The sequence below is a fragment of the Cydia splendana genome, chromosome 10, assembly GCF_910591565.1.
Source record: "Cydia splendana chromosome 10, ilCydSple1.2, whole genome shotgun sequence".
Lineage (NCBI taxonomy): Eukaryota > Metazoa > Arthropoda > Insecta > Lepidoptera > Tortricidae > Cydia > Cydia splendana.
The window spans coordinates 21744442-21764085 of record NC_085969.1 but is presented as its reverse complement, the minus strand read 5'-3'; the positions used below and the strand labels follow the sequence as shown (position 1 = coordinate 21764085).

Below are 19644 nucleotides of genomic sequence, written 5' to 3'. Positions count from 1 at the left end.
TTTGTTTCATGATTTTAAATTAAATTAATAATCTAGTTTTATGGCTAAGGCACAGACTACACAGACGGCGCAGACGCATTAACTATGAAGCGTTTACAGTATATACGGTGCAACTTTACCGCCCTAGTGCGGTAATTAGCACTATACGTGCCTATGTCGTAAATTTAAAGGGCCATATACGGGCCCTGTATTCAGTTTCATTCATCATACCGGCAATTTATGCTCTTTTTATTCCATAGGTACTGGTTTGAAGCATTTCAAGCTTGCCTTTGTATACGAAATCCTTTACATCCCGCGCTCTTTATGTTCTTTTCATTCAAAATAGTTGTGCTTTCATTCAACCTGGCATAGAAAGTGAACGAACCATTTCAATTACTTAAATTCAAAACTCAAACTTTAAAAAGATATGTGCAATTTTTATCTGAACCTCAGTTTTTGAAAAATAAACTTTATCGGGCAAGTTTATGTTTGCGATTAAGAAATCTGTATTTGATAGTAAGTATGCAAACTTTAAATTATCAACAAAACCTTGGTAAATGATGTCACAGTATGTTAAATGAATATATCAAACAAGTTCCCATGTTATATTAAATCTAATCGAATATTGTTAGTTGACATTCCTAACATAGGTATTAGTTAAAAGTTAAATAAAATAGTACACATTGTAAATTTATATATACTTACAGAAAAACCCTACTTATTTAGACTTTAGCTTTAGCTTAACCCTTTCAGCGCCGTAGATCTCTGTGCCCGACGATTTGTAAATGCCCTCGAAAAATTAACCCCCCACCTGCAAGCCTCGACCCCGAAAGGGCAGAAGGGTTTTTCGAACCCGTATGAAAAGGATTGAGTTTTTGTGGGGCTTTAATTAACGCTGGATTACTTTTGGTCAGAAGTTTTAGGGAATTAGCTTAACGAATATACATGGATTTTTACATGGGTCAGAATTATCGCTTTCAGTGGTAGCTCAACGCGTTTTATTAATAGCATGTTGTTTAATTATTCTCAGTATTTTACAGTGGGTATAATCAGGTATAATAAATCTTTTCTTAATGACTGCGTGTATACATTTTTAGCATTTATATTTATCCCACCAATTTCAATATTATCCTTTAAAATTTTCCTTAATACAGTTAATTTGGTAGGTAAATTTGTATTTTTGCAAGTGGGTATCTATAAACAACACAAGCCTTCTTGAGCTTACTGTGGGGCTTAATCAATTTGTGTAAAAATGTCCTATAATATTTATTTATTTATTTTATTTAAACTACGAACGTGTAGGGATTTTTGGAGTATTTTTCATAAAGATTCATTAATAATATTAAAGAGGACTCACCCATGATCATCATGATGACGGGCAACGTGGAGAGACAAGCCAGGAAGACAGTCATGAGAACTGCAACAAACATACTAACAATATACAATAATAATAAAAATATATAATCAGTTATTAATAATTTTTTTTGTGTGTGGACCGGACCGTACTTATTTATTTTTGTATGTTGTGAAATAATAAAACAAGAATAAAAAAAACTTAAAGCACTGTAATTCCATCTGTGGTGCATACCATACCATGGTACACTGATAGAAACATATTTATTTAGTAGGAAAGGAACTAGGTAACTATTATGTATAGCCTCCTCCTTGCTTCATTCTCCGCAGTGTTGAGGTAAGACTACAGATGTGCAAGTTGCAAAAAGTATCCAAAAAGCTGAAACAGTCCTCAAAAATTTCCAAAACAATTCACACGAAACAAAGGAGACTTTATTTGGAAAAGAAAAATTTCGATTTCCATATCAAAAGTGAATTGTTTTTATATTTCTTATACCAAATGTTAGTAGGTTAATTTTAGGTTTTAACTGGAGTAACTTGTCTTTGAGAGGCCTGCCGGCCTAGCCAACGTTACAATCGCTGTCGCTTCGACAACGAAAAGCTTTATGTCTTTCTATCACTCTTCCATATTAGTGCGAAAGTGACAGTTGCGTTTCGATCGCTACGGACCGTAAGCTATTGGCATCTTGGCTACGCGGCCTGAGCTAAGAATTACGACTAATCTGTAAGTAGAGCTAGAAATAAATCATAGTCCTGTTCATAATCTTAACCGCTTGGCTCACGAAGTCGTGGCATTTTCAATTGTCTCTGTACCTGGATGGGTAGGAAGAGAAACATCAATAATAATATAATTATGTTACTTACTTGTCCTGTTCATAATTTTAGCCGCTCGGCACACGAAGTCCATAGTCCCCGACGCCTCCATGTTGGCATCCTTCAGCTGGTACGCCACGGAGCCGTACGTGGTCAAACCGACGCCAAGTCCGAGGCTGCGTTCGTTGTACTTGGCCTGTTCTCCGCAAAGGCGACGCTGCTCGTCGCCTGATACCTGGGAAACAATAAATATTCAAGTTCAGATCGCATGAGATATATGTTCATTTTGACAATAAAACATGTTTAATTTAAGGCAACGGGCGACCCCCGCGCGGGCAGCTTTCTCGCGGCAAGAATTTCAATCGCAATCCAGCGCGGCGGGAACGCTGCCTGCGTGTTGGGCACTATCCCGAGGGCACCAAATTTTGATAGGTATGTATTTTTAATTTTAGTTATTTTAAATGTAGTTAGTTTTAGTTTTATATTCCTGTTTATGACTTTTAGTAATTTATATTAATAACAACCCCTGTTTAATTTAGTACAAGTTTGATTGTTGACTGTATTAATCTTTTAAAAACGTAACTTAAGGGGGTGGCGTTGTTTTGCATCTTTAGTTTACATAGTCGGATCATAATATTGTTTGCGCTAAATTTCTGTCTAGTCAGACATTGACAGCTGGTTTTAATCTTGCTTCCAATATATAACAAGGCAAAGAAGAAATACTTAGTACGAGTATATACGATAAAGGATAGAGCATATATTATTATGTCCAAAAGGTCTTGATAAGTCAACCCGCATTCTATACCGGGTGTGGCCTGTAATACGAGCAAAAAATTAAACTGTAGGCTGTACTCCTCATACTGACCAACATTTGTTCAGCAACTTTTAAAAATAACTTGTGGTTTGATTTTAAATACACTTAAAAGTTTATTCTAAGACGCAATGTATTGCGAATTTTGTTATGTTTAAGGCGTGACAAGCAACGTCAATCACAATGATATGACGTGGTGATGGCGTCCATTGAAGGCAATATTTATTTTGTATGAAAAATAGGGAGTCTAAATACTTCATAATTTTTAAAAGTTGTTGTACAAAAGTGTCACCGTTTGAGGAGCACAATCAATGCTTTAATTATTTGCTCGTGTTACAGGCCACACCCGGTATACACTAATGCAATGCGGCCATTAAGTGTTGACGGATATTTTAGGCATCCTTACTAAAATGGCGACCGCATTTGTCATTTTTTTACGATATAGGAGACAAACGAGCAGATGAAGATACGGTAAGCGATTACCGTTTCCCATGGACACCCGCAACATCAGAGAGATTGTGAGTATTATCTCCCCCTCCTTTCCTCCTCAAGGTGTATTTTACACCATGAATGATTTAAGCGCCATAATCGAATAAGCGTTCTAACATTCTGTTACTTACGAGTAAGAGATGTTCTTTCAACCATCCTAACATTTCTTACCTAATGGCAACCGCATTTATCAATTATTTTAGAGTACACCATCAATTCTGTTCACCACGAATTACAGCCCTAACGGCCATTGGAAAACACATTCAATTGTTTTCCGTATTCTCCGGCCAAATTCCAAATTCAAACTGGTTTTCCAATAGCTGTTACAATAAAATTGTAATTTAATGCGTGGTTGAGTAGCATTAGAAATTAGAACGACATCTTCGAATAATCGTTCTAATATTATGTTATACTGTGTGAGTACAAAACATTCTTCTATATTTAATTCGTTACCTACGAATAAATGTGTTTTTGTTGATAAATTTTCGCATACCATTCATCCTTCTTACACTCGTTGTTGAAGATAATTTCTTTATTCATACCATACAACATACACGGCATTGACAAAGTACAAGATAAGAACATGCAAAACAACTTAATTACTAAAAACTATTAACTATGTATTACATTAAAAAATTAGGAAGCCATGTGTCGTGGCACAGAAAAGGCACTGGACATAAGTCTGTCTCTTTATCTTGTGGTGTGCGGGAGTGCAGCAGTAGGCGCGACTAAAGAGCAATTGTACAATATGTACAACTTAAGCGCTTCAATTTTGTAACGCTACCCTATCTGTATTTATAATATCATTGCTATACATTGTAGTCAACGATTAGAAACCGATAATTAAATGAGCATGCTTCCTAATTTGCGACCACTTCACCAATATTTCCGAGTGTAGGTACTTGTGACCCGATTCGAGTGGAATCATTAAACGCCCACAGGCGTTAGTACCCGATTCGATTGCATTAACGCGCTACTGGCGGCCGATTATTGCATCGATTATAATTGTGGTGTAGGGCGGGAAAATGTCAGGAGGAAAATGGGACAGGTTTTACTAGCACTTTTTAGCTTTGGGACTATACAGGTGGCTGAAAAATAAGTGCATTCCCGTTACCATGGAGGTTTTGGGATTATACTGAGCAACTTTTATATAGAACCAATCCCGAAATCGCGAAAAAAATTTTACCCTCCCATAGAAAATAGACCAGCCAAAATGTATGAAAAGGCCAAACTTTTTTTCGCGATTGAAAAGTTACTCAGTATAATCCCAAAACCTCTCTGGCAACGAGAATGCACTTATGATTTAGCCACCCTGTATAGAAATGTAGCTGTAGGTGTGCTGTAGGTCAATGACAGATTTAGGTTAACTAGGATAACTATGGAAGTTTGAATAGAGCTCAATAAGCTACGTATAGTTACTGTACCGCGAGAGATGCAATGGTAACCTCGAATATTTGAATGCCGCGCAAGAGATTTGACAATAATATATAATTTTATTTTAGTAACTTTTATTTCGTATTTATTAGTTTCATAAAAGTTCATCGTAGAGTTTTATCTCGTAGAAAATCAGATACATATGCACACTGTAAAGACTTTTAGTTTACGAACAGAATATAGTTAAAGTTAAATAAAGCCGCTATTCCTCCCACGTACTTGTTCCAGTATTAAAGTTCACATCATAAGGGCAGAGTACCTTGCAGTCTGCCATTCTAACTTCTGACTAGAGCTCAGAACTTATCGGCACGGATATCAGTAACAGTATTATCATCAGAGGATTTATTGTGGCATTTTTTAAATGTCATAGGGAGTTCTCATTTATCGACATCCGATACACATAATATCGATACAATCGTGTCAGGCAACTTACATACATACGAACTACGACGAAAATTTGTGTGAAAAATGGGTAAAAGTACCTATTTCGGGCCCTTAGGGAAGAATCACGTTAGACCGGGCCGTGTCCGGGCCGGAGCTTCCGGGCTTACTTTTCTATGACATGACAGGTGATCACGTGATGCTTTCCATAGAAAACGATGCGCTGGAAGCTCCGGCCCGGTCTAACGTGAGTCATCCTTGAAACCGCCGTAACATGCCGGACATGGTGTACCTAAAAATGATTACGAAACCTTAAAAATAAACCAAAGTCCTAAAAACGAGGAATACAAAGTCTCAACACAGAATAAATAATAGTACTAGTACAGAAGGTGTCTATTACGAGAGATACAAGCGCAAGCGCGAGCAGGCGTCCGTTCCATAGCGGTGCACGGCAACTACTATGTCTAGACACCAAAACTGGTGTGAGCCGCATGTACTTGTAGCGATGCGACGAAATCGCGGAGTGAGCCACGCCTGGTCTCAAGTACTGATCCACCCTGGTTTCGACATATTAAATTAATCACGAACCTATTTGTCGTCGGACTTCATATCTCATTGTGTGGTCGCGAAAGCCATTCATCATCCCTGTCCCTACGATTTTGCAATGTCACCTTCTACGAGCTGCGAGTACAATAAATATAATATAGCTACTAAGTCTTGCTTTTGTTGTTTGGAGATTGTTCAGCACATTGTCAACTGTTTTATTTAGGAAATTATTTTCTGTGTCGAAATGTTATTGTGTCATTCAATTTGGTAAAATAAAACTTACCAAAATGAGAATGGAAACGCAAATGGGTGTGTATTTCTTTTTGTTATTTTGCTTGTTAGCTAGATGATATTATTATAATAGCAAAATTTATTAGATGAAAATTGTTGTATCTGTATCACTCTTCAAACTTGCTTAGTGAGTTAAGGATGACTCACGCTAGACCTGGCCGGAGCTTCCGGAGCTTCGTTTTCTATGGAAAGCACCACGTGATCACCGATCAGCCGTCATAGAAAATGATATGTCGAACGCCTCGGCCCAGGCTTGGCCCGGTCTAGCGTGAGTAGGGTTGCCAACTTTTTTTTGGTGGAATATAGTATTTTCCAGAATAAGGCATCAAAAATATAGAACATTTCAAAAAAATATAGTACTTTTAGATAAAATACTAAACATGAGTGTAATATACGTTTAATCGGAAATATAGTATTTTAGCGTACTATATATTTTTCCAAAAGTTTATAGTACAGAGAGCCAAAATATAGTACAATACTATATAATATAGTACGGTTGGCAACCCTAAGCGTGAGTCATTGTTTCATCATCATCTTCCTCGCGTTGTCCCGGCATTTTGCCACGGCTCATGGGAGCCTGGAGTCCGCTTGGCAACTAATCCCAGGAATTGGTGTAAGCACTATTTTTTACGAAAGCGACTGCCATCTGACCTTTCAACCCAGAGGGTAAACTAGGCCTTATTGGGATTTGTGCGGCCGGGGTTGGGGGCGTGAGTCATCCTTTAATAGCCAAATATAATATGTGACGTTCCACGGCAAAAAGTACCTTATCGCGGCTGGCGCTTACGTCGCATAGCGCCGCAATAATATTGGAGCGGCGTTAATAATAGCTTAAGCGCCAACCGCCATAAGGTACCTTTACTCGTGGGACGTCACATATAATTATAAAGGGTTTATTACTTACACAAAAATGCATGTTTGTGTAATTTAAAACCATAAAACTAAAGTTTTAAGACTGACCCAGGGGAAAGTAGCCATGGCAACCAGTGACAAGAAAAAATTGATTGACCCAAATACCTATTTTATCACAATATTACCGGATTCGGAACTCCGAAACTAAAAGCCGCAACAACATAGTTTCGGAGTTGGGCGGGATTTAAGGTGGGAAGTTTATCAACGGTCCTTGTCATGTCAGGTGGGTATGAAAGTGACTGCTGACTCTGTGAAATAACATTTTGGTCACGTATTCTCATAGTCTAGGTGAGTCGACCACACCACTACATTTGCTCAACTGGTGACTAAGTTTATGCAAAAACTTTTTCCATCTATCTTTATATGCTCTCCTTCAAATATGCTAAGTTTTTACTATATTAAAAGAGGTAAACGAGGATATGAATCGTGTGATGGTAAGTAATTACCGTTGCCCATGGCCAACTGCAACACCAGAGGGGTTTAAAATGTGCTTTAAAATGGAAGTACCCTCGTTTCATGAAGATTGGAAGGTCGTATTGGTCTGGACGCAAGCTACAGTACCTTGGTCAATTGGTCATATCATGCGAAACGAGAACTCCTTCAACTCATTATACAAGGAAAAATCCAAGGGAAAAGATCATCCGGACGAAGACGTAACTCATGGATCAAAAATATCCGAACATGGTTCAAACAGAGCACACGCTCATTATTCCGCGCAGCTGTGTCGAAAGTTCGTATAGCCCTCATGATAGCCGACCTCCAGTAGGAGATGGCACTGGAAGAAGATTGGTCTGGAAATACTGCGGGTGAGAGTTAATTCCACATTTTAGCTGAGCGAGGCAGGAAGTATCTGGTGAAATGCAAAGTTGAGACTGCCTACCGTCTGAGTGGTTAAGATGGAAATATTGTCGCATAGAGCGATGGCAGAAAGAAGCGGCAGGCACTGTATAGGTACAGTCGCCATCAGATATATCGGAGCGTCCAAGGCGCTCACAAATATCTGAACACGCCTCTATTGTCAGGGCGTTAGAGCGCGTGTTCAGATATTTTTGAGCACCATGGCCGCTCCGATATATCTGATGGCGACTGTACCCACATATTTTTCGTCCAAAGAAAATTAGACCACTACTTATATTGTATTGTGTTGTGTGTTGTGGTAACTACGTCGTTATTTTCTTTGCACTTAGCGGCTAACTAATATGTAAGCTAACATGTGTCCTTTATTACTGAATAAAGATATTTCTATTTGTATTTTGTATTTATTTATTTATTAAAAACTTTACACATAAGTTAACAGTACAGCACCAAAGCACTTACGTGGTATATATGTTGCAGTCAAAAGTGTGAACTGGTCAAAGGAAGTTTTAACCGACAAAAACAGGCAAAACTGCTTTTGACTGAGCATGTTGGTCAAAAGTAGTTTTACCTGAAAATCATACCTATTTCTGGCAGCAGTTTCGTTTTTAGGGCGTAGCAAAAAAAAACCCTAACCTACCTATCTCTGGGAACAGTTTCGTTTTTAGGGCGTAGCAAAAAAAAAATAACCCTAACCTACCTATTTCTGCGAGTACTTTTGACTGATAGTAACAGTCACAATTACTATTAACCAATGATTTTCAGGTAAAACTACTTTTGACCAACATGCTCAGTCAAAAGCAGTTTTGCCTGTTTTTGTCGCTTAAAAGTTCTTTTGGCCAGTTCACACTTTTGACTGCGACATATACATATTTAAGATTCAAAATTAGAAGAGTATTGTATTTGTATGTTCGACTCGGGTGTAAGAAGTAGGAATAACATCAGTGTCCTGTCCTGAGGCGACATACGAGTACATCTTGTTATAGTTTGCGTAACTTTCTGACTAGTTGGCCAACACCTGGTATGGTATTCGAATTTTTAGAATATTATGTTATTGATTTGATATTCATATTTTATTACTCGCACCTCGCACCACTATTAATTTTTCGTTAATAAAAACTGCTTTTTCAGCCCTGCTTAGCTATTCCGATAGATGGATGTGTCGGTCATAATGATAATATTCTGCTTCTGGCTTGCCTTAGCCGGCCGGCCAGAGTGGAGTCGTTAGAGTTATAACTATAAGCTCCAGGGGTGGAAGTGAAATATGCATAAGACGCGAGTTGGCACAGTGGCTGTTAACACATTCAACACCAAGAACCCGACTGTCGGGTACACTGTTCGTAGCGACTACGCGCTACATACGACGAAACCGTGGCTACGCGCTACGAGCGTAACCCGTAGCACTTAGTGGTATTGAATGTGTTAATAGCCACTGGGTAGAAAGCGGCGCACACCTCTCGACACCCCTGAGCCGCTCACACCGATGTTGCCCTTGAGCCATCCTATAGATGTCGCTTTTTATGGGGCCCACTTGTGAGGGCGATGAGTCACCGTCTGCCAGAAATAAAATTGCATACAGTTTTATTAGGCAGGCGTCCGGTTTCTTATCCCATAGCTCAGTACTTAGTCCATCGCTTTCACCCAATAACCTAGTTCATTTTAGATCCCATCAACTCTCAATAGTCCTTACACCCTGGCGGGTGCTGCCTCTGCGTACGTCCCATGACACGGGCAAGGGCAGCATCCGCTCGGTGTACCCCTTACGTTTCATTAAAGTGTCAAAAGGGCCTCTACGTGTTGGCTTCGGCTCCGCTCATATTATTAGATATTCTCACTATCTAATCTCGGCCTGTCACGGGGTCTCACGACGAGTGTAGCCGGCATTAGGTAGTGTGTATAGTGTACCTAAAATTAATATTCTGTGCTAAGACTAAGAGCTGTCTTACCTGACTGACCGAACTGGAGGCCCTCCTAGAACCTGAGTCGGAGACTCCGCCCTGGCGGCCCGCCAGCGAAGCCCTGTAGGGTGACACGCTGCGGCCTCGTGACCCTGCACACATTAACATGTATTATAATCTTTTATCGACTTGTAAAACTATAACCAGATAGGTAATTGATTTTTAAATTATCTATAGACCAAAATCTCATGTATTGTTTATTAAGGTGTGACATCTCCGACAGTGAATGCATGAAAATAAATTGTAACGGGGATAAGTATGATAAGTATTACAGGTGCAGGTGGCGTAGCACGGTCGCGTTTTTATCGCTTGTCACCATGCCTGTCACGTTCTAACAAGTATGAAAGTGCGAAAGGGACGCGCATAGTGACAGGCGATAAAAATGGAACCGTACTGCGCCGAAGTAACGACATCGGCACTACTTTTCAGCCCGGCAATACCAAAATAGACCCTTGAGCTCTTTGTCAAAAGTAACCTTAATTTACTATTCAAATACAATGTTCAGCATTTCAACCAGCCAGGTCCGGACCCATGTCACCATTCAATAGGCAAATAAATCAATAATTAGAGCAAAAGGATAACATGCGAGGACCGTACGTGATACCCCGGAAGGGAACCTGTCGACATTCAATACAACCCTTAACAGGGTTTGAGGCATTTTCAGCGCCGTAGGTCATTTTAGGGACCTTTCACATGAGAGGCGGTGAAGGTGCGTTTAGTGCGCATTGTTATAGGGATTTTTCCTGAAGAAAGGATGCTTGGCACAATAAGGAATTTTGTACATTGAATCACCTTCTTTTGTACATTCTACCGAAGTCCAAGACGACAGAGACCTGTGCATCGGAGAACATCCTGTACCTAAGGTAACTAGGTTTAAATACCTAGGATCTGTCATCTCATCCGATGCCAATATAGATGCAGACGTCTCCCACAGAACACAAGCGGCATGGCTCAAATGGCGAAGCTTATCAGGGGTTCTATGTGACAGCCGTATGCCCATTAAAGCGAAAGGAAAGGTGTATAAAATTGCCGTGAGACCTGCCATGCTATACGGCTCTGAGTGCTGGGCCATAAAGAAATACCACGAGCAAACCCTTCACGTAAATGAGATGAAGATGCTACGCTGGGCTGGTGGTGTCACAAGACTAGACCGGATAAGAAACGAGTACGTTCGCGGAAGTTTCAAAGTGGCACCAATTCAAGACAAACTCCTTGAATCTCGTCTACGATGGTACGGCCACACTCGAAGAAGAGGAAATGACCATATTGTAAAAATTGCGCTTAACCTTCCTGAACGCCCTAGAGGAAGAGGCAGGCCAAAATCCACGTGGTGGTCCAATGTTAGAAACGACCTGAAGAACCTGAACATCGAAGAACAGACAACCCAGAACCGACCACTCTGGCGCAAACTGACAAGGAGACCCGACCCCACATAGGTGGGATAAGAGAAGGAAGAAGAAGAAGAAGAAGAAGTACATTGACTCACCTGTTCCTATCCCTATAGCAGGCACATAATTGCCCATGATGCCTGTGGTCAATGACGTTGGTCGAGCGCGACAGCAATATAATTAGGCGCGTGCGATGCCGATAGAGATAGGAACAGGTGGGTCAGTTGACTAAATTCCTCATGCTTAGCATTTGTTCTTTAAATGAAATTATTGACCGAGCGAGCTCGAAGCGCTTTGTTGAAGACTTTCTCTGGCTGCAGCCTACCGGCGTGGTCAGAACACTTCTAAATCCTACTGTCGTTATACTCGCATACAGTCAGCATCAGAAGTTGCTAAGCGGGCCAGGTGTTCAAGATGATCTTGACGCAACTTTATTGTTAAGCGAATGAAGCGTGTCATGGTAATTTTGAACACCTCGCCCGCTTAGCAACTTCTGCTGCTGACTACAAACGCGCGGCATAACCGCATCAAGAAAGCAATGCAAATTCAACGTCAATGTGTAAGCTCCACGAAAATAAAACGCAGGAAGATCGCGCGTCAAACGCGCTTAACATGTGAAAGTGCCTTTATTACTTACTAAGCTTTACACTGTTTTAGGGCACAGAAAACACGTGTAAATCGATAGTTGATAAAGGAATTTCACAATAACTTCAAGTTGTAATAGTGTATTTATAATTTTCAAAAGCCAATACGGGGCGGTATTAAAACTAGTTCAAACTTGTTATTAGTTTGATTGTTTCAGCGAAACTCGACTGCCCCACTCATAACAGACGTAACTGCCATTGTAAAAGACATTACATTTTACACTCTATTATCGAATAATAGATTCCAAATTCAAACTGACAATAGCTGTTACAACTTTCGTGCGTGGTGGGGCAGAATTATAAGTAACGGTCACACTGTGTTTACAGTTCTGATGGAAAAGTTTAAAGGAAAGTAATATTATGTCAGCAAGGTTTCTACAGGAATTGGTAGCTGAACATAATATGCCATATTATGGCGTCTAAACTCCGGTAGATATTGTACTAATGTGTCTGATATACGCGTAGCTTTTTATTGAAGGAAAACATCATGAGGATATAAAAATAAATCCAAAAATGCCAAGGTAACTCGGTAATTTAGGCATCATCATCTCTCCGAAAAAGTATCTTTATTTTATGAATGTGTGGAGGGAGGCCTGTATCTGTCTTTCTGATGATATGGTAATAATGTTTCTCACTTCCAAAGGTTCTAAGGTAATGCACTTACCAGCAGCTTGGCTATCCTCGCTCGCCCTTCTCTCCCTTGACACCAACGGCTCTTGGAACGTCAACGTCAGGCTGCCTCTCGGACTGATCCTGGCTGCATCCAGCTCTCCAGCCACCAGACTCCCTCTTGCACTCCTCTCTGAAGGCGCAATACTTCCCCTTGGACTCCTCTGAGGATCTGGCACTAAGGAACCTCTATGTGTCCTATTTGGTCTTTCCTCTTTCTCTTTAACTTCAGCTATACTCCCTCTAGGACTCGTTCTTGGACTAGGACCCAGTTCTTTCTGACTCCTCGCTGGGTCTATTTGTATGCTCGCGACGGAATGCCGTGGACTTCTTCCAACATCAGGCACTAGTGAATTCCTTGGCTGATTCCAGCCAGTTGCTTCTGGAACGAGGCTCCGACGAGGACTCCTCGCGCTCATGTCTGGAATTAAACTGTTACGCGGACTTCTGTTGAAGTCTTGAGGGTTTAAACTTAGTCTGGATCCATAAGGGATGTCGACGCCGAGGTTATTTCTGGTTGGCGCTAGGCTGTTCCTTGGTTGGAGTGCTGATTCTGGTACTATTGAGCCCCTTGGAGATCTGGCAGCGTCAGGGACTAAGGAATGTCTGGGGCTTCTATGGTAGGTTTCCGCAGCGTCTGGAGCTAAGCTGGCCCGAGGGCTTCTCGGTGGAGGTGGGGTGTCTAGCTCATCGTCAGTCTCTGTGGTCGCTAGTGACGCCCTTCTTGAGGGCTGAGCTGATGATCTAGGGGATCTAGCTTGTGGAGACGTCGCTGCGCTTCGGGACGCGCGGCGGCGCCGTGAAGAAGAGGAAGTTCTGTGCAGCATTTTGTCTTCTTACATAGTCCGGGTAGATTATCTTGATTCTCCTTGTTTAATTATGAATCTGAAACAAAAAAAAACTTATTAGCCTCATTTTCAATCTAAATAAGTTGGTAAGCAAACTAAGGCATCAATTTAAACTTTCCCGTGCTTCCGTTGTAAATCAAAAGATTACTCGAGTGAGCTGAAACTTGCGGTACCTAATCAAGCCTAATTTATCTCGGCGTCCTGTGGGTCGGTGGGAAGACATTACAATATTGCGGAGACATTTTCATTCAGTATCGGGAAATTAATATTAAATAAGTTAATTAAGGTTCAGTTGAAATGTTTCAGTATAACAATTATAATATTCTTATTTTGTAGATGCAACTGTAGTGGAAAAAGGAAGATGGTAATGTCAATTTTCCTCAATAAGTTGCGTTGTTGACACCGCATTAATTACTGTTCCGATTATAACGTTTTAAATCCCGTTTACCGCTGCAATAGTAAAGGTATTGTTCCGATGACAACTGCAGGTGCATTACTGTTACAGCGTTGTTGTTGCCGCAACTGTATCTGTCAATTTCTTTGATACAATGAGTGATGGAATGAACGTCATGATTGCGGCAGTAATGCGGCGACGAACGCTGCAAGAATAACATTGCTGCGGTCTCAATTCGAATGTAACCTTTAGGATGAAGCTAGTCATTAAGTTTGTTTACAACTAATTACAAATAGTGTCCCGTTATAATGGAAACAGCACAGAAGTGGCGTCTTCCCAATGGAATAGTTATTCTCGGAATTGCTCCGAGCTACATCCCTCATTGTCGACCCGATTCGAACAATGTTTATAAGAAGTCACAACGGTGCGATGCCGATTAGTCAGTGTCATTTTTCCTAGTAGAAATGTCACTTTTGACACTGACAGATATATAAATATACACTGACGTACGTAAATATATCGGTACATATATACACCTACCTAAAGTAAAGGCACGTATTTTGGAAACGCTTGTTGACGCAAATCGGCTTTTTGTAGCGGTACAAAACTAATCTCCCCGTTGACAGTCGACTAAACGAAACAGTCGTAACAATCAGCCCTAAGCGCTACTGTACACAACTAACACAACAATAGCGCTACAACAGTAGGGCAATTAGTAGTCTTTATTATGTTGCCTCATTGCGTGGGTGCCTCTGTCGTTTGCGGGCTTGTAAACAAAGATAGCTTTAGAGCCAGTGTTTATTGCGAGTTCGTACATTTGCTACTTGCGTTTAGTGGCAATTGTATAACTCGCAATACACACTAATCAATGTGTAAGCAGAGAGCCAGAGCGCTTGATTTCGTGTGGCTCCCTTCAGTTAAGGCAATCAAATTAGATCCAAAAAAAGCGGTTTGAGGAATTTCCCAGCAAACTGGAAATCATTTTAATACCTTCGTTTGGTCCTAAATGCGTATAATCCGAGTTTGCTCCATCCCAAGAGGTGTGGATAAATTTTGAGAGCCTTGGGAGATACATTTTACCTTGGATTGACAAAACCACTCGATGTGGAATGAACCCACCATCAATTACAATGTCACTACCAGCAAGGATGTTATGGATCAAGACACTGGTGAAAAAAAAACGGATTTTAAAACGATTTTACCAAAAAAAAAGAAATTCAAAGTGCCGGCCATTTTTTACAATCTTTGACTACGAATTCATATAAAGGTACCTTTCGGATCCTGAAATGTCAATTTTTATCATGATTAGAGCAAATTTTCCGTTGGCCGTACTGTTTTTGAACTACAAGCATAAAACTGAAAAGAAGCAAATTTTTTCCACAACTCCTGGATGGAGCAAACTCGGATTATACTAATTTATAACCGAATGAAGGTATCAAGACGATTTCCAGCTTGCTGGGAATTAATTCCTGGAAAAAATCTAATTTGATTGGCCTAATCTCCACTACTAGGCATCTAAAAAAAATGTACTACTTAGTAGCAGGGATCGGATCCCGGTAAGTTTTTGTACGGGAACGAAAACGATATTTTTCGTTCTTTGTTAATTATTTCATTTCTAATTGGGCAATCTAATAATACAAAGTCGTTACCTAAATACACTACCGAGTCCTTACCGAATTTCGAGTATAAAATAATACGAAAAATATGGTTATTTCGAAGTTTTTGCCAAAAACCGGTTCCGATTCCTGCTTAGTAGAATTGAGCGCTCGAAATTCAAAAATCAGCCCACTGGCCCCAATGTGAAGGCCTGCCACACTGACCTACCCACATTACTATGTTCGTTGTGGGCATCTCGTACGCTCGTATGGGTTAGTCTCTTATGTGCCTTAAGTCTTGCAAAACTAATGCTATTTACAGACAGCCTAAACGAAATATTCATTGCAATCCAGCCGTCACCGCTATTGTGTTCGACAGTCAGGCAATTAGCGGTTATTATGCGGCCTCATTGCCACTCAAAGGGTTCCGGGGGCTGCTAACAAGTCTTTGAGTCGAGATTTCGAGATCAAAGCTTTGCTACAATGAAGTGAATTATTGTTTTTTTTTCATGTTTTGTCGAATCGTAAGAGAGGAATGATGTGAATTTTTACGTCAAGTGTTTTGTTGAACGTGAGAGGGAAATACAAGTGTAATATTTTTAAAGAGATGAGCAATGAGCAATAAATAAGAAGTATCGTATGTATTGTTGAATAGGTCTGAATTATTGAAACTATGAGAAGGTTATATAGGGAAAGATGCTATTCTAGTTAGGGAATCCTAAGCCTCGAGACACATTCTACTTCCGTTAGTTATTTCAATTATAAATACAATTTTCAGTTTTAGTTCCAGTTTCAATTTGACATCATTCGACGCGAGAGACGCTATACCTACATATTTGTACCCAAATAATCTATTTAATATAATAGAGTGCGTTTGAGGCATTTGGATGAGTATTGTTGAATATCTTCTATCTATACATATCTATACATATAATAAAGCTGAAGACGGTCGAAAGTCTGTACATGGAAGATATTTGAAAAAAAGTTGGCTGGGGATACTTAGAATCGATAACAGAACACGTTCCAAAAGTTTTTAGAATTTTTGTCTGTTTGTCTGTTTGTCTGTTTATCTGTTTATCTGTTTGTCTGTTTATTTGAACGCGCATCACGTGAAAACGGGTAAACGGAATTTGATGAAAACTTTACTAATCTATCGAAAAAATCCCCGGTCAGGTTATAGGCTATAAAAATTCAACCCCTAAAAGGGGGGGTAGCCACAATACCCGATTGACTTAAGTTTGCCCCTGAATCTTATGGCGCTACTTAGGAAGGAGGGGCAAACTTTATTCAAATATGTGCTACCACTATTGAGTACCCTGGTAAACTAACAGATGGCGCTGAATGTAATACGTTGTGGCATGAATAAGCAACCGAGGAAAGATAATTGAATAATTATGTTGATTTCATAAATTAATAATATATCGAAAAATGTTCGCGCTCGCTTCGCTCGCGTTTTCAATAACTTTCTAAGATATGGCGACTGCAGCAGCAATACTCTGTTGCAATGTTGCTACTGCAGCACTGTCAATTTTCGTGATAAAATAATGTGACTGACTTCCATACTAAAAGTAAAAATGTACAACTGTCTATCAAATTGCCTATTTATATCGAAAAAAATTCGCGCTCGCTTTGCTCGCGTTTTCAATCACTTTCTAAGATATGGCGACTGCAGCAGCATTACTCTGTTGCAACGTTACTGCTTTAGCACTGTCAATTTTCGTGATAAAATTATGTGACTGACTTCCATACTAAAAGTAAAAATGTACAACTGTCTATCAAATTGCCTATTTATATCGAAAAAATTTCGCGCTCGCTTCGCTCGCGTTTTCAATCACTTTCTAAGATATGGCGACTGCAGCAGCATTACTCTGTTGCAACGTTACTGCTGTAGCACTGTCAATTTTCGTGATAAAATGATGTGACTGATTTCCATACTAAAAGTAAAAATGTACAACTGTCTAACTGTCTATCAAATTGCGTTTTTATATCGAAACATTTTCGCGCTCGCTTCGCTCGCGTTTTTTAACACTTTCTAATATATGGCGACTGCAGCAGCATTACTCTATTGCAACGTTACTGCTGCAGCACTGTCAATTTTCGTGATAAAATTATGTGATTGATTTCCATACTAAAAGTAAAAATGTACAACTGTCTATCAAATTGCGTTTTTATATCGAAAAATTTTTGCGCTCGCTTCGCTCGCATTTTTTATCACTATCTAAATGTATGGCGACTGCAGCAGCATTACTCCATTGCAAAGTTACTGCTGCAGCACTGTCAATTTTCGTGATAAAATGATGTGACTGATTACCGTACTAAAAGTAAAAATGTACAACTGTCTATCGAATTGCGTTTTTATATCGAAAAAATTTCGCGCTCGCTTCGGTCGCGTTTTCAGTAACTTTCTAAGATATGGCGACTGCAGCAGCATTACTCTGTTGCAACGTTGCTACTGCAGCACTGTCAATTTTCGTGATAAAATGATGTGACTGATTTCCATACTAAAAGTAAAAATGTACAACTGTCTAAAATTGCGTTTTTATATCGAAATATTTTCGCGCTCGCTTCGCTCGCGTTTTCAATAACATTCTAAGATATGATAAAGGTGACATTCGGTGGCGACTGCAGCAGCATTAGGTACTCTGTTGCAACGTTACTGCTGCGGCACTGTCAATTGTCGTGATAAAAAAATGATGTGATTAATTTCCATTCTCAGTTGTAATGCGGCAATGAACGTCACTCAATTTACCAAAAAAAATCAGGGAGAGGGGGCACCATGGTCTAGGAATGCTTAGGGTATCAAAATATCTTAATCCGGCACTGGTCGTTTGCGGAGTCAAACGATTTGGGACTCGCATTTTATACGCATTAACTACCATGCATTCCCGAAAAAAATCGAATCATTCCCGAAAGTCTCGCTACGCATTGAGGTTACAAGGGGCACGTGGTCTTCCTCAGGAGTCTGAGGAAGACCACGGTGAGTGGCGGTCTAGCCAGGCAGGCCGCTTCGCTTTCGCTCGCGCGCGTATACCTTACGGCTTACTGTATCGTCCGATATATACACCTACTACTCTGTCGTTTAAATCACGTGTAAAATTTGAATAAGGCCGAAACAACTATTGACTTTGGAGTGTAGTTTTATTTAGTGGTACCTAATTGTAAAATATTTTATCTGGCTCCAATTTCACCACGGTGACAGGTGCGACAATTGTAAAACATCACTGTTGCTGACATCACAGGCATCCATGGGCTACGGTTACCGCTTACCATCGGGCGGGCCGTATTCCTGTTTGCCACCATCATTGTTTTATTAAAAAAACTTTATTATATCGGAAAAAAACAGATATTTCTCTTGCTAAGTTTATGACAATTGTCACAAGAAACACTACAATTGTCACGAAATTCCGACATATAACTCATTACCTGTCAAGAATTACCTACAATTCTTCTAAATCTTGACAATTGTCAGAAACTTCGCAAAAGAAATATCTGTTTTTTTCCGATATAATAAAGTTTTTTTTAATAAACCAATGATGGTGGCAAACAGGAATACGGACCGCCCGATGGTAAGTGGTAACCGTAGCCGATGGATGCCTGTGACGTCAGCAACAGTGATTTTACAATTGTCGCACCTGTCACCGTGGTGAAATTGGGGCCTGGACTACATATCCATCTCTAGCATATCCATCTGTCAACTTTACTTCAAGTTCCGCCTCCAGGGGAGAGGGAGAGAAATTAAGATTAGAAATTAGCCGCTTACTGACACAGACCGAATTCCATGCGGGCGGAGCCGCGGGCACAGCTAGTAAGTGAATAAGTATTAATCACACGAAAACCCTCTATTGTTTCTGCTGCGAACTATATAAGGCTAACTAAACTCGCGCGAAATTATGCTAAAATGGATATTTTAGGAGCTAAATATTATTAACTTTAAACAATAGTGTTTAATGAGCGAGTTTATGCTGAAATATAATAAGTATCTGTAAAATTTAGTGTTTATTACTGAGATTAGAAACTCTTAAACCTAATGGTTTAAGATTATAGAATTTTACAAGTTTGTGATTCGGCATTCATTAACGCGATATTGTTTAGAGATGAGACTTTTCTTGAAGGTGACTCAAAAGTTCTTAATTATCATACAAATCAAATCAAATATAATTTATTTTCAGGGCTATACATATCAAACTAGCATACAAAAATAATATTTTTTTAAATGAAGAATTATTTCGGCGACGCTGTTTTCCGATACGTTATCTTTTTTAGCAGATAAGATTCAAACGGGAC

At 39.8% G+C, this 19644-nt stretch overlaps 1 protein-coding gene across 1 annotated transcript in view; it reads right to left on the bottom strand.

The window, feature by feature from the left end:
• LOC134794422 (uncharacterized) overlaps window positions 1-13537 on the bottom strand; it is a 32871-nt gene extending 19334 nt beyond the window's left edge. The window contains exons 1-4 of the mRNA XM_063766233.1: window positions 12519-13537; window positions 9811-9914; window positions 2197-2380; window positions 1337-1396 (exon numbers count right to left, since the gene is read on the bottom strand). Coding sequence (XP_063622303.1) covers window positions 1337-1396; window positions 2197-2380; window positions 9811-9914; window positions 12519-13350 — 1180 coding nt within the window. The 5' untranslated portion in view covers window positions 13351-13537. The remainder of the gene's footprint in view (window positions 1-1336; window positions 1397-2196; window positions 2381-9810; window positions 9915-12518) is intronic.
• Window positions 13538-19644: the final 6107 nt, after the last annotated feature.